At 41.5% G+C, this 16,395-nt stretch overlaps 1 protein-coding gene across 1 annotated transcript; it reads right to left on the reverse strand.

Moving 5' to 3' along the window:
* Positions 1–3,276: 3,276 nt before the first annotated feature.
* On the reverse strand, positions 3,277–16,064 carry LOC130243037 (phosphatidylserine synthase 1-like). The gene is made up of 5 exons (XM_056475071.1): positions 15,675–16,064; positions 4,455–4,546; positions 3,999–4,043; positions 3,746–3,870; positions 3,277–3,549 (listed from the first exon to the last, which is right to left on the reverse strand). The coding sequence occupies exons 1-5, from the start codon at positions 15,851–15,853 to the stop codon at positions 3,277–3,279; spliced, it is 714 nt and encodes a 237-aa protein (XP_056331046.1). The 5' UTR covers positions 15,854–16,064.
* Positions 16,065–16,395: the final 331 nt, after the last annotated feature.

A 16,395-nucleotide genomic window follows, 5' to 3' on the forward strand; every position in this document is an offset into this window, starting at 1 on the left:
GGTGTGTGATTTGGATGTGATGTAACTCGGATGTGATGTGGTAATGATTTGCATGTGATTGATTCAGATGTGATGTGATTCGCATGTGATGTGGTGTGCTGTGGATGTGATTGTGGGTGTGGTAGTGATGTGGGTGTGATTGTAGGGGTAATGTGATTCGGATGTGATGTGATTTGAGTGATATGTGATTAGAATGTTATGTGCTTCGGATGTAATTGTGGGTATGATTGTAGATGTGAATCGGATGTGATTGTGGGTGTGAATCAGATGTGATTGTGGTGTGATGCGATTCGGATGTGATGTGGTATGATTTTCATGTGATTTGATTCGGATGTGGTGTGATTCACATGTAATGTGGGTGTACTCATGATTGTGATAGTGATGTGGGTGTGATTGTAGGTGTGACGTGATTCGGATGTTCTGTGATTCGGATGTGATTGTGATGTGATGCGATTTGAATATGACTGTGGATGAGATTGTGGTGTGATGTGATTGTGATGTGAATGTGATTGTGATGTGATTCAGATGTGATGTTGTGTGATTAGAATGTGATGTGCTTTGGATGTGATTGTGGGTGTGATTTCGATGTGATTGTGGGTGTGGGGATGAATCAGAAGTGATTGTGATGTGATGCGATTCAAATGTGATGTGATTTGGATGTGCTGTGATTCAGATGTGATTTGGATGTAATTGTGGTGTGACGTGATTGTGGTGTGATGCGATTCAGATGTGATGTGGTGTGATTTGGCTGTAATGCGACTCAGATATGATGTGGTGTGATTTGGAAGTGCTGTGCTTTAGATGTGATTGTGGTGTGATTTGGATGTGATTGTGGTGTGATGCGATTAGGATGTGATGTAATTCGGATGTTATTGTGGGTGTGCTGTGGATGTGATTGTGGTGTGATGCGATTCGGATGTGGTGTGATTTGGATGTGATTTGATTCAGATGTGATGTGGTGAGATTTGGATGTGATGTGCCTTCGGATGTGATATGGATGTAATTGTGGTGTGGACGTGATTGTGGTGGGATGCGATTAGGATATGATGTGATTCGGATGTTATTGTGGGTGTGCTGCAGATGTGATTGTGGGGTGATGCGATTCGGATGTGGTGTGATTTGGATGTGATTTGATTCAGATGTGATGTGGTGTGGTGTGATTTGGATGTGGTGTGCTTCGGATGTGATTGTGGGTGTGACGTGATTGTGGTGTGATGCGATTCAGATGTGATGTGGTGTGGTGTGATTTGGATGTGATGTGACGTGGTGTGATTCGGATGTGATTGTGGTGTGATGTGATTGTGGTGTGATTTGCATGTGATTTGATTCGGATGTGATGTGGTGTGCTATGGATGTGATTGTGGGTGTGAATCAGATGTGATTGTGGTGTGATGCGATTTGGATGTGATGTGGTATGATTTTCATGTGATTTGATTCGGATGTGGTGTGATTCACATGTAATGTGGTGTACTATGATTGTGATAGTGATGTGGGTGTGATTGTAGGTGTGACGTGATTCGGATGTTCTGTGATTCGGATGTGATTGTGATGTGATGCGATTTGAATATGACTGTGGATGAGATTGTGGTGTGATGTGATTGTGATGTGAATGTGATTGTGATGTGATTCAGATGTGATGTTGTGTGATTAGAATGTGATGTGCTTTGGATGAGATTGTGGGTGTGATTTCGATGTGATTGTGGGTGTGGGGATGAATCAGAAGTGATGGTGATGTGATGCGATTCAAATGTGATGTGATTTGGATGTGCTGTGATTCAGATGTGATTTGGATGTAATTGTGGTGTGACGTGATTGTGGTGTGATGCGATTCAGATGTGATGTGGTGTGATTTGGCTGTAATGCGACTCAGATATGATGTGGTGTGATTTGGAAGTGCTGTGCTTTAGATGTGATTGTGGTGTGATTTGGATGTGATTGTGGTGTGATGCGATTAGGATGTGATGTAATTCGGATGTTATTGTGGGTGTGCTGTGGATGTGATTGTGGTGTGATGCGATTCGGATATGGTGTGATTTGGATGTGATTTGATTCAGATGTGATGTGGTGAGATTTGGATGTGATGTGCTTCGGATGTGATATGGATGTAATTGTGGTGTGACGTGATTGTGGTGGGATGCGATTAGGATATGATGTGATTCGGATGTTATTGTGGGTGTGCTGCAGATGTGATTGTGGGGTGATGCGATTCGGATGTGGTGTGATTTGGATGTGATTTGATTCAGATGTGATGTGGTGTGGTGTGATTTGGATGTGGTGTGCTTCGGATGTGATTGTGGGTGTGACGTGATTGTGGTGTGATGCGATTCAGATGTGATGTGGTGTGGTGTGGTGTGATTTGGATGTGATGTGACGTGGTGTGATTCGGATGTGATTGTGGTGTGATGTGATTGTGGTGTGATTTGCATGTGATTTGATTCGGATGTGATGTGGTGTGCTATGGATGTGATTGTGGTGTGATGGTGATGTGGGTGTGATTGTAGGTGTGATGTGATTCGGATGTGCTGTGATTTTGATGTGATGTGCTTCAGATGTGATTGTGGATGTGACTTGGATGTGACTGTGGTGTGATGCGATTAGGATCTGATGTGATTTGGATGTGATTGTGGTGTGATGCGATTTGACTTTCATGTGATTTGATTTGGATGTGATGTGGTGTGCTATGTGATAGTAATGTAGGTGTGATGTGATTCGGATGTGCTGTGATTCGGATGTGATGTGCTTCAGATGTGATTGTGGGTGTGATTTGGATGTGATTGTGGGGTGATGTGATTATGGTGTAATGCGATTTGGAGTGATTTGCATGTGACTTGATTCGGATGTGATGTAGTGTGCTATGGATGTGATTGTGGGTGTGATAGTGATGTGGGTATAATTGTAGGTGTGATGTGATTCGGATGTGCTGTGATTCAGATGTGATGTGCTTTAGATGTGATTGTGGGTGTGGTTTGGATGTGATTGTGGTGTGATGCAATTAGGATGTGATGTGATTTGGATGTGATTGTGGTGTGATGCAATTCGGATGTGATGTGGTGTGCTATGGATGTAATTGTGGGTGTGATAGTGATGTGGGTGTGATTGTAGGTGTGATGTGATTTGGATGTGCTGTGATTCCGATGTGATGTGCTTCAGATGTGATTGTGGTGTGATTCCGATGTGATGCGATTTGGATGTGTTGTGATTTGGATGCGATGTGATTCAGAAGTGATTACAATGTGATTGTGGGTGTGATTTGGATGTGATTGTGGTGTGATGCGATTAGGGTGTGATGTGCTTCGGATGTGATTGTGGGTGTGATTGTAGGTGTGATGTGATCAGGACGTGATTCGATTCGGATGTGATGTTGATGGTGGTGAATGTAAACAGCTTTACCTCAGTGAGCTCCCAGGTGATGCTAATGGTCCAGCACAGGCCATAGCTGCGGATCAGCAGAGCCTTCATCCCCCAGCCCCAGAAATGGCTGAAGGCGAAGATGTCGAAGTGACTCAGGATTCGCTCCCATGTGATCACATGACAGTTCACCGCATACTCCTACCAATCACATGATCACAATTAGCCAATGAGAACAAGCCTACACATCTATTCATTTAAACATTGTCTACAATCTATCTGCAGTCTACAATAACCCGGATGTCTGTGCTCTGCCATCAGGTGATATTCTGCTGTTTTTGATCAGTGTTTTACAACATTCCTTCAATAATACAGCAGTGTGAGTGTGTGTGCTGACCATGACGTCTGCTTCTCGTTTGGCGTAGCGCAGGTTTGGATCCAGCCAGAACATCAGAGCCTTCACCTGATCCCAGTTCAGGAAGATGATGAACACCAGGAAGAGGAAGTAGAGAACGCTCAGACCTACTCAACACACACAGACACACACGTACACATACACTTAAGCAACTCCAGCAAAATATCATATCAAATCCTCATTTATTAATGTTTGTTCATCACAGTGAATCTTCAGGAGGCTCTGATTGACTCACCGAACACTATTCTCCATATTGCTGGATGAGGCCTGGTGAACGGACCTGAAAAACACAAACACACACACACACACACAGGTGCTGAAACTGGCTATTGATCATGGAAAACTTCTGACCACTCGAAAAGCAGTTTAGGAAATACGTTCAATAACATCTGGCCAATGAGAGATGTGGATTGTCATATGACTGCATTTTGGGTCTTTTCAACTGGTTCGGACCAAAGCGATCAGTGTGGTGTGAAAACGACCCAAAGACAGCAGAGAAATGCTAGTGTATCATTTATTGCCCTTGGTCCGGACCAAAGGAACCGAACCACAGATGTGACGCACCCTAGGTGTGAAAGCACCCTAAGTTAACCCGCAGAGTATGTGGTTTGTGAAGTCATATAGTGATATTAACTGTAATTCAGTCCTCTGATGGAGCTGTGTCAGTGAATGTGAGCAGAGATCCTCTCACCGTTTGGGAAAGCCAGAACACTGATGACCAGGAAGAAGGAGACGAGCAGGATCAGGCCCACCCGCAGGTTACTGTCAGGGTCTCCGTCATCTCTACAAAGGAAACATGCGGTCAGACTATATACACACACACCAGAACACACACTTCTGTTTCTGCTGCATCACGCACTCACAGTTCACTGCACACATATGCGCACACACATACAGTGACACACTCATATGCATGAAGAGCCGATATCTGATGAGGAACCGGTGTGCTCGAAATGTTATGTTGATGCCAATTTTACACACTCATATGAACACATATATACACTCGCGCTCACATGCACACACAAACAAGCGCACACACTCCCCTACACCACACATACATACACTCGCACATGCAAACACACAAACATTATGTGTATAGAACAGGAGAAACTCGGCACACACAGAAACACAACTAACACACAAAGCTAAACAACAAACACACTAAAACATGAACATTTAAACGTGATAAATATACACACAGAGAAACAGGGAAACACACACAGTGAGACACACACAGAAAGAGAGAAACACAACGAACACGGAGCTAAATAACAACACACACTTAAACGTGAACATTTAAATGTGATCTATACGCACACACACAAAAATTAAACACACACAGAAAAAAACACAACAAACACACACAGAAAGTGCAACAGAACACACACACACAAACTTACACACACAACACACACAGCTGACACACGCACACACACACACACACACACACACAAAGTGCAACAATAGAACAAACACACGAAGTGCTACAACAAAACGCACTTATACAAACACACACACACACTGTAGACACACACAAACACAGAAATACAAACTTACACACACAGAAACGGAGAAACACACCAAACACAAACACAGTGTAAAAACAGAATGCACACTTATACAAACACACACACACACACACACACACACACACACACACACACACACACACACACACACACACACACACACACACAGTGAAACAACACACACACACAAATTACACACAGGGAAACACACACAAAAACACAAACTTACACACCATACACACGAGAGAAACTCAAGCACACACAAAGTGCTACAACACACACACACACACAGTGAAGACACACACGCACACACAAACTTACACTCACACAACACACAGAAGAGAGAAACAAGCACACAGTGCTACAACACACACACACACGCACGCACACAGTGAAGACACACACACACAAACTTATATACACACACACACACACACACACACAACCAAACTTACATACACAAGACACACACAGTGAAGACATACTCACACACACACACAAAAAAACACAAACTTACATACACAAGACACACACACAGTGAAGACACACACACACAAAAACACAAACTTACATACACAAGACACACATAGTGAAGACATTCACTCACACACACACACACAGTGAAGACACACACACACACAAAAACACAAACTTACATACACAAGACACACACACAGAGAAGACATATTCACTCACACACACACACACACACACACACACACACACACACACACACACACACACACACATAAACTTACATACACAAGACACACACAGTGAAGACATTCACACACACACACACACACACACACACACACACACACACACACACACACACTGACGTGAGACACACAAATCGCACACAGTGAAACACAGACAGCAAAACAACACACACGTGGGCAAACGTACACAGTTTGATATGTCAAGCAACTCAATGCAGTCACAGAATAAACAGTCTTTATTGATCAGGGGTCACCACAGCGCAATGAACCGCTAACTATTCCAGCAAATGTTTTACACAGCGGATGCCCTTCCAGCCACAACACAGTAGAGGAAAACACCCAAACACACTTATTCACTCTCATACACTACGGCCAATTTAGTTCATCAATTCCCCTATAGCACATGTGTTTGGACTGTGGGGGAAACCAGAGCACCCGGAGGAAACCCACGCCAACACGGGGAGAACATGCAAACTCCACACAGAAACACCAACTGACCCAGCTGGGGCTCAAACCAGCGACCTCTTGCTGTGAGGCAACAGTGCTAACCACTGAGGCACTGAACAAACACATGAATATTTAAAAGAAAGTCTGAGCATTCAGGAGATTTACTACTCAGAGAATACTTTCTGTGTAAATAGCTGAGAACTGATATTAGGCAGAATCAGCACTTCTGCTTTTCCCCCGAATAAATGTGTCATGAATTTCCCCTTTAATCGTCCCGTCGCAAAAAAAAAGTCCCTCTGAAGTGATAGTAGTTTCATACTGTGACACACAGCGGAAAATAAAGCTGTGGGGCAGGGATCTGGTTCATGATGCTGATTGGATGTTGAATTGTGGGCGTGGCTATCAAACATGGGCGGGTCTTTAAGCAAGCTTGCAGAGGCGGAGTTTAAGCAAACTGAATTACCAAAGAAGCATATAGGTAAGACACTGTAAATATGCATTGTGGTTGGCACTGTGGCCTCACAGCAAGAAGGTCGCTGGTTTGAGTCCAGCGTTTCTGTGTGAACTTTGCATGTTCTCCTCGTGTTGGTGTGGGTTTCCTCCAGTTGCTCCGGTTTCCCCCCACTTCCAAACACATGCGCTATTGGGGAGTTGATGAACTAAATTGGCCGTAGCATATGAGTGTGTGTGTGTGAATGAGTGTGTATGGGTGTTTCCCAGTACTGGATTGCAGCTGGAAGGACATCTGCTGCGTAAAACATATGCTGGAATAGTTGGTGGTTCATTCTGCTGTGGCGACCCCTGATAAATAAAGGGACTTAGCCCGAAGGAAAATGAAAGAATGAAGGATCTTCTGGACAAAATAAAAAGTCTGTCGTCAGGATACAAAAAAAGTCCCGCCAGGTTTAAGCCCGAACCCGACCGCTCCAGCTAATATTCAGCATTTGTTTTACTGCTGCCTGACCCGCCCCCGTTTTCTACCCGCCACGCCCGTTCCCGCTAACGGGCAGGTGGAGAGCAAAACCGAAAACCACCCAGCTATACAGAGTCCAGACAGCCTCCCTATAACATGCTGTCTGTATAAACACACACACATAAGCACCAAGCAAGTGACACACACACAGACAGCATCACGCTCTCTCATTTGCACACACACACACACACACACACACACACACACACACACACACACACACACACACGCACGCACACACGCACGCACACAAGCTAAACAGAGCATCACACACACACACACACACACACATATACGCTCAGGAGTTGGGAGCGATGTTGTTAGACCACCCGCTCCCGTCCAAAATTACACCAGTTACCAACCGCTCCCGCGCTTTATTCAGAAATTTATTCCCGCGCCACAAGAAATCCGGTTGGGTCCCGCGGCTGACCTGTACTCCAATATTAATATTTTGTGACACCACAATACATTGTTTACAGTAATACACTTTCATAATTTATATTACTTACACACAATGGGATGCAAGTTTTACTTACAATGGGACTGAAGTTTCAGTCTTGAAAGTACAATGTTTACATTTTGCATTTTACTTAGTCATAATTTTTATTTTCATGTTTGACCTGTAATCATTAGTTTAAGTGTTTTTCTATTTAATATTCATTTGATATATTTCTACATTTTTATTAAAGAGCCCCGATTATGGGTTTTTAAGAATGACCTTTCATGTAGTGTGTAACACATCTCTAAGTGAAGTCTAATATCCAGCTAAGGCTTAAATCTGAAAGTGGACAGTATTTAAAATTAGTGATTCATTTATAAGAGTCGACTCATAGCAGGGGTGGGCGATATGACCTAAAATTAATATTACGGTATTTTTCATCTTTTGAACGGTGACGGTATAATATCATGGTATTACTTTCAATAGCAAAATAATATACATCTCAAGGAAGAACGGACAAAAGAAAGTCTCACTTCTATCACTCTTTAAAGTTTTGGTTTGGGTCATTGTAAATGCTCAGTCTCGTTATGAGCTGATCTTCATTTCTCTGTGTTGGTGGAATAAAGCAGGCGAGTCAGCCGCACCAATTTATGAGCAGACAGAGCAGGATTCTCATGATGACTACCAGCGCAATACTGCTCTTTGTTATATAGTTTCAGTGTAAACTTAGTAAAGGTGAGTTTCTTTGGCGATGATGTGTACAGTGTTAGATTTTATATTTAGCGGACATTTGCGCTGAACACGCGGTGAATGCAACGCATCGAGATTCGGGCACCTTCTCCGAAAACACTCGATTGATCTCAGCTGGCGGATCAACATTTACCTCATGTCATGATCGCTGTCATCTGCGCCATTATTATTATTATAACTTTAGGTGAGGTTTGCAAACCTGTGCACTTTTCATTCTTCAGCCGTTTGCATTTCCTGCAGTAACAAAAGCTCCCTGTTATCTGACAGCGGGAAGCGTTGAGTGACTGACAGCTAATATGAACCAATACAGCGGCAGGGTAGAGCGATTCAGCAAGTTTTTAGAGAAAATCAAATCAGATTGCACTACAACCATTATATTCAGACACACAAATGCTCCCAAATATATTATGAGGGTGCATAGATTAAATTTTGGGCGCTCATGCGACCAAAATGGTTGCAATTTCGAGCCCTGTAGTATAAGGACAGGTATTCAGACCACAACTGATCGTTTAAAGAAAATTGAATGCCTTATTATTTAGAATTAGCTATTATTGATGTAAATGCAGACGTTCAAGGCGCATAATTGATTTATTACGGTATTGACGGCATTAGAAAATCCATGTCGTGGCGCAATGTCACACCGGTGATGACTATGACACCGGTGTACCGCCCACCCCTATGCTTCAAATGAATCATCTTGATAAGGAGTCTTTAGCCATTTCGGCGTGATGTCGATACGAAACTTAAGCCCTGCCCAATTGTTGCATGCGCAAACACGTGCAAACTCACCCACAAACACTGTAGCAGATCCCGGATGAATCAAGTCTATAGACGCTGTGCTCAGCTGGATATTATTGAAAGTGTGAGTGGAAAGTTAGTGTTATTTTCTCTACCCAAAGATGAGGCTGTGAAGAGTCAGTGGTTGAGGTTTATTTTTGCAGAAATACCTCAGCATTATAGCCCAGCCTTGTGCTATTCGAGAGCTTCTGGAATCTACACACTTACAATGGGGGATTCATCGGCCGCTGGTTAAAGGAAGGATCAGAAAAGACTATTGATGTATGGGACTTTGTCAGAGCTCGACAGGAACTTTATCAGTACACAGTTCATGGATCAGTTTCTTCCTCCATTTCACAAGTCTAAGTAAGTGTGGTTAAAATGGCTGCCTCCTTGTTTACTCTAGCTTGCAAATAATGTATTTAATTGTGTTTTGTTACTTGTAACCGCTTGTACTGTATCTGGTTAACTCTTCTCATTTCGTGTCTAATGCCACGTTGAAAACGCGACGTGTGCCGCTTTGTTTACAGACTTAAATGTGTTTGTGAGCTCGCGTTCCACTGCCGTTTGTCGTTGCTATGTCCACTGTCAGCTGTTCCTACACACATGCAGCGGTCAAGGCTTAAAACAGTTCAGCTTTTGCCGCTGTGTGGATTAATACTGAATGTGTGTCATAGTTAAGAATAGAGCAATATGCTGGTGTTTAACTTCACTGCTTTAATGCACTCCTGCATAGGGCTCACACACATACCTGCCAACATTTGCCTCTGAAAATCCGAGACACCGGGGAGGTTAGGTGGTTCAGGGGTGATGTGTCTGAATAAAACTGTTGAGAACTGGGTACTGTGGTGTTAGTAAGATAACTACTATGAAGCGTGTTTCGGGCTGCCGCTACGATCGGATCCTATATCAATGTTGGCGACCCGGGGGTTTCACAGACCGTATCAAAATGCTGATGACCGGGGGTGGAGTTGAAATCACTGGAGTTTTCCGGGATAAATAACAGAATGGGAGTGTGGCGGTAGATGGGTCTGAAATACGGGAGACTCCCGGGAAAAACAGGAGTGTTGGCAGGTAGGCTCACACATACACTCTGCACTCTGACTACTTCAATATTGTTGATAAGCTATGGTGGGCATTTCTCTATGTCCCGCGCTGAATGCTGTCGACCAATCGCAACAAGCCGTCATCGGTCCAATTGGTGCAGATTAGCCTCACGCCAAGAAGGGGTTTGGGAACAAATGAATCACTGAACGATTCATTTGGGAGTCGCTGGGATAATTAGGTAAAAATAAACGCATATTATAAGACAATGAAAGTGCTTTTTTGACCTTGCATGCGTATTAGACTGTTGTTGGAGACCCTTACAACCTAAATATGACCCTTTTGAATGTATAATATGGGGCTCTTTAAAAATTTGCCCTGAAGTTCTAAATAACAGATAGGATCACATATGAATAAGGACATTTCTGATTATATACTTTAAGATGTAAAACAGAAATAGTAATTTAAATGTGCTCAATATTTACTCACTGGCCACTCTATTAGGTACACCTTACTAGTACCGGGTTGGACCCCCTTTTTGCCTTCAGAACTGCCTTAATCTTTCATGGCATAGATTCAACAAGCTGCTGGAAATATTCCTCAGAGATTTTGCTCCATATTGACATGATGGCATCACACAGTTGCAGATTTGTCGGCTGCACATCCATGATGCCAATCTCCTGTTTCACCACATCCCAAAGGTGCTCTATTGGTACTAATGGGCCCAAAGTGTGCCAAGAAAATATCCCCCACACCAATACACCACCACCACCAGCCTGAACCGTTGATACAAGGCAGGATGGATCCATACTTTCATAATGTTGCTGTCAAATTCTGACCCGACCATCTGAATGTGGCAGCCGAAATGGAGACTCATCAGACCAGGCAACGTTTCTCCAATCTTCTATTGTCCAGTTTTGGTGAGCCTGTGTGAATTGTAGCCTCAGTTTCCTGTTCTTAGCTGACAGGAGCGGCACCCGGTGTGGTCTTCTGCTGCTGTAGCCCATCCGCCTCAAGGTTGGACGTGTTGTGTGTTCAGAGATGCTCTTCAGCAGACCTTGGTTGTAACGAGTGCTTATTTGAGTTACTGTTGCCTTTCTATCAGCTGGAACCAGTCTGGCCATTCTCCTCTGATCTCTGGCATCAACAAGGCATTTGCGCCCACAGAACTGCCGCTCACTGGATATTTTCTCTATTTCAGACCATTCTCTGTAAACCCTAGAGATGGTTGTGTGTGAAAATCCCAGTAGATCAGCAGTTTCTGAAATACTCAGACCAGCCCGTCTGGCAGCAAAAACCATGCCACATTCAGAGTCACTTAAAACCCCTTTCTTCCCCATTCTGATGCTCGCTTTGAACTGCAGCAGATCGTCTTGACCATGTCTACATGCCTTATTGCATTGAGTTGCTGCCATTAGATTGGATGATTAGAAATTTGCGTTAACGAGCAGTTGGACAGGTGGCCGGTGAGTGTATACTGTCTAAATAATTAATTGACTGAATTTACAAGAATGGTACTATACTGTGATATATATCATTTTTAGGATATAAGATGACTTATATTGTGACATGATTTCTATAATTTCTCCCTGTCCTTTCTTTCTGCCTCATTTAAACATATGTAGAAATGTGTTGCTGTTTGAGCATGAAAGAGATCTGCAAGAAGTCTCTCTATATCAATAACACCCTCACTGTAGTCCTGAGTTTTCTTCCAGGAAAGAACATGTCTCAGTATCCACAATTTAAATAATTAATTTGAGTGAGTGATGTGTTGTTGGCTCCATTTCGCATGACATGTTACCTGCTCAGAAAACCATGTCAACTGATTAGGGTTTAAACAGCATGCAGACACTGTGCTTGTTGTTGTTTCTGGAGTAACAAAAGCTGATGCTGTAAAGGCCACTCCCACTTATGGAAAGAGGATGGGTAAACCATGACAATTTCTTTTGTTTTAGATGAACTATTCCTTTAAGGGAACACAATACTTTGAAAATAGCTTAGATATATGAATAAATTAATAACACTTAATATTATTTAGCACTGCCACGGATGCTGTCTTTTTACAAAGCATATCATCGAAGAATTCAGAGAATTCATCAGAGAATTATAGTAAGCCAGTGAAAGCGATCATGTAACGCTGCAGTCTTTATTGTGGTTTCTGGAGTAACAGAAGCTGATACTGTAAAGGCTCCTCCCACTTCTGCAAAGGGGAAGGAAGCAGCAGCTCATTTGCATTTAAAGAGACCCAAAAATTAAGGTTTTTCACAAGTAAACCATGACAATTTTCATGTTTTGGGTGAACTATTCCTTTAAGAGAACAAAAAACTTTCAATATAGTTTAAGTATATGAATATGTAATGATCACGTGCCATATAATAACAAGTCAATATTCTTTCGTTAATGACGACGTGTCATATAATAACAAGTCAATATTCTTTCGTTAATGACCACGTGTCATATAATAACAAGTCAATATTCTTTCGTTAATAACCACGTGTCATATAATAACAAGTCAATATTCTTTCGTTAATAACCACGTGTCATATAATAACAAGTCAATATTCTTTCGTTAATGACCACGTGTCATATAATAACAAGTCAATATTCTTTCGTTAATAACCACGTGTCATATAATAACAAGTCAATATTCTTTCGTTAATGACGACATGTCATATAATAACAAGTCAATATTCTTTTGTTAATGACAACGTGTCATATAATAACAAGTCAATATTCTTTCGTTAATGACGACGTGTCATATAATAACAAGTCAATATTCTTTCGTTAATGACGACATGTCATATAATAACAAGTCAATATTCTTTCGTTAATGACCACGTGTCATATAATAACAAGTCAATATTCTTTCGTTAATAACCACGTGTCATATAATAACAAGTCAATATTCTTTCGTTAATGACCACGTGTCATATAATAACAAGTCAATATTCTTTCGTTAATGACGACATGTCATATAATAACAAGTCAATATTCTTTTGTTAATGACAACGTGTCATATAATAACAAGTCAATATTCTTTCGTTAATGACGACGTGTCATATAATAACAAGTCAATATTCTTTCGTTAATGACCACGTGTCATATAATAACAAGTCAATATTCTTTCGTTAATGACGACGTGTCATATAATAACAAGTCAATATTCTTTCGTTAATGTCAATGTGTCTTTTTACCAAAAAAAAAACTGTTATATGTCTCTTAGTGGAGGATGATGTCATCAATGTTTGTTTTGCCAGGAGAAATTATAGTGAGCCAGTGAAAGTGATCACGTGACATTGCAGTCTTTATTGTGGTTTCTGGAGTAACAGAAGCTAACGCTGTAAAGGCTCCTCCCACTTCTGGAAAGGGGAGGAGAGCAGCAGCTCATTTGCATTTAAAGAGAAAAATGAAGTTGTATGACAAGTAATTTTCTATTAGCTATGGGTGAACTATGCCTTTAAGGGGAACAAAAGATTTTAAATATATTTAAGTAAATTAATATAATAATAACACTGAATATTATTTTGTTAATGTCGACTTGTCTTTTCTTTTAAATGTATGTCACTTAGTGCAGGATGACATCATCAATATTGATGCATGTTTTCCCGGAGGTGAATATATATATTTTTTTATTTTTTTATTTTTTTTCGGGTTTTAGCTTTAATTTACAGGACAGTAGAGAGTTTTGGCAGGAAAGAGTGGGGAGCAGAGAGAGGGGAAGGATCAGCATAGGACCACAAGGCAGGAATCGAACTTAGGTCGGAATGAACACCGGAGTGCATGTGTCGATGCACTAACCACTACACCACTGGCGCCGACCCAGAGGTGAATTTTAAATGCGCTAAAACGCTGTTTTGAGAACAAAAGCATAACAGATGACCTCAGCTTAACAAACGCATCAATCCTGATAGCTAACCTAATGAAAGTGAGTCAGTGAAAGTGATCATGTATATGTATATAATATATTTATATATATATATATATATATATATATATATATATATATATATATATATATATATATATATATATAATATCTTTGTGTGTCTGTGTTTGTTGTGGTTTCTGGAGTTAGAAAAGCAGATGCTGTAAAGGCTCCTCCCACTTCTGAAAAGGGGAGGAGAGCAGCAGCTCATTTGCATTTAAAGAGACACAAAAATGAAGGTTTGTAAAATGTTCAGCTCCGGGTGAACTATCCCTTAAAATGGAACAAAAGACTTTAAATATAGTTTAATAATAACAGGCAATATTAACATGTTAATGTCATGTTTTTTTTACTGCATGTCACTAAGTGCACCATGACATCATCAATATTTGTTTGTTTTCCCGGATGTGAATCTTAAACGCGCAAAAACACTGTTTTGAGAACACAAGCATGATCACATGACGTTGCAGATTCATAATCTTTGTGCATCTTTGTTTGTTGTGGTTTCTGGAGTAACAAAAGCAGATGCTGTAAAGGCTCCGCCCACTTCTGGAAAGGGGAGGAGAGCAGCAACTCATTTGCATTTAAAGAGACACAAAAATGAAGATTTGTGTCTAGTAAATGTGAGTAAACCATGAAAATTTTCTGTTTTGGGTGAACTATCCCTTTAAGGGAACACAATACTTTGAAAATAGTTTAAATATATGAACATAATAATAACACTTAACATTCCTGTGCACTGCCAAGGATGCGGTCTTTTTACAAAGCATATCATCAAATAAAAAAACAACAACGTGTATGTCACTTAATGCAGGATGACATCATCAATATTTATGTTTGATTTCCAGCAAGTTAATTTTGAATGTGCAAGGCTCCACCCACTTCTGGAAAGGGGAGGAGAGCAGCAGCTCCTTTGCATTTTAAGTGACAGGGTTGTGACAAGCGAAGGATGAGTAAACCATGACAAAAAAAAAATCTGTTGTAGCTTAACTATCCCTTTAAGGATTTAAGAAAGCCAAGATCATTTTGTTAATGCTTGTTTAATTCAAGAAATCAGCTGTACCACTAGCAAAGACGCTGTCTTTTTACATAGCCGTGCATGATGACGTCAACTATATTATTGTTTGTTTTCCCCGGAAGTGCAGAATTGTGCATTTAAAATGCGCCAATTTGTTGTTTTGAGTACACAAGCATAACAAATGACCTCAGATCAACAAACACGTCAATCCTGATGAAAGTAAGCTAGTGAAAGTGATCACGTGACTCTGCAGATTCACACTCTTTGTGCGTCACACACACTCTTACCGCGTAAAGGCGAAGTACATGAGGCTGAGCACGGTGACGGTCAGCAGGCTGATGGTGTGCGGTTTGTAGAAGAACTGGATGGTGATGTCCTCCACCTGCTGCTCGTTGATCATGCGGAAATGCATCCTGTAGTTGACATCATCTTTGCTGAGAGTCTGAGACCTGAAGGTGGTCGCCATGATGTTTTTTTGTCTCCTCCGTGTTGGTCTCTCCTGCAGCCGACACACATGAGTGCAGTCCGGCTAATGCATGGATGAGCTCCTGCTGCTGGTGGTGGTGTCTGTGTGTGTGTTTCTGGAAGATGGAGGACACTTTGGGGGAAAACAGACAATTCGTGCTTTTTCATTGGTGTGCAGGAGGAGAGGGGCGCGCAGCCGCTATGGCGAGCCGGAGGAGTCAAACATAACGCGCTGTTTGTTTGAGTTCCTCACGCGCTCCTGACAAGGTCACACACATTTACACGCGCGCACACACATATATGCAGTGGCAATAAGTCAAGGGCAAAGGTTTCCACTGCAGGTATTGTTGTTGACAGAGCTAAAACACATTTCCCCATGGTTTTTGGAATAAACTACTGTACGATTAAGAAAATTACATATAAAGAAACCAAAAGCCTACACGCACTGGAATAATACTGAAGTTTTCTGTTAATTAGAATATACTGTGAATAAAACTCATGCGAAAAAAAAATGTTTGGTGCGATTGTGAATAAAACGCTAAT

Source organism: Danio aesculapii, chromosome 16 (assembly GCF_903798145.1).
Source record: "Danio aesculapii chromosome 16, fDanAes4.1, whole genome shotgun sequence".
Taxonomy (NCBI): domain Eukaryota; kingdom Metazoa; phylum Chordata; class Actinopteri; order Cypriniformes; family Danionidae; genus Danio; species Danio aesculapii.

Coding starts and splice junctions, on each gene's coding strand:
- LOC130243037 (XM_056475071.1), bottom strand. CDS start 15,853: ATGGCGACCACCTTCAGGTCTCAGACTCTCAGCAAAGATGATGTCAAC. Junction 4,547..15,674: donor ATGTACTTCGCCTTTACGCG/GTAAGAGTGTGT, acceptor TTTCCTTTGTAG/AGATGACGGAGACCCTGACA. Junction 3,550..3,745: donor AACGAGAAGCAGACGTCATG/GTCAGCACACAC, acceptor TGTGATTGGTAG/GAGTATGCGGTGAACTGTCA.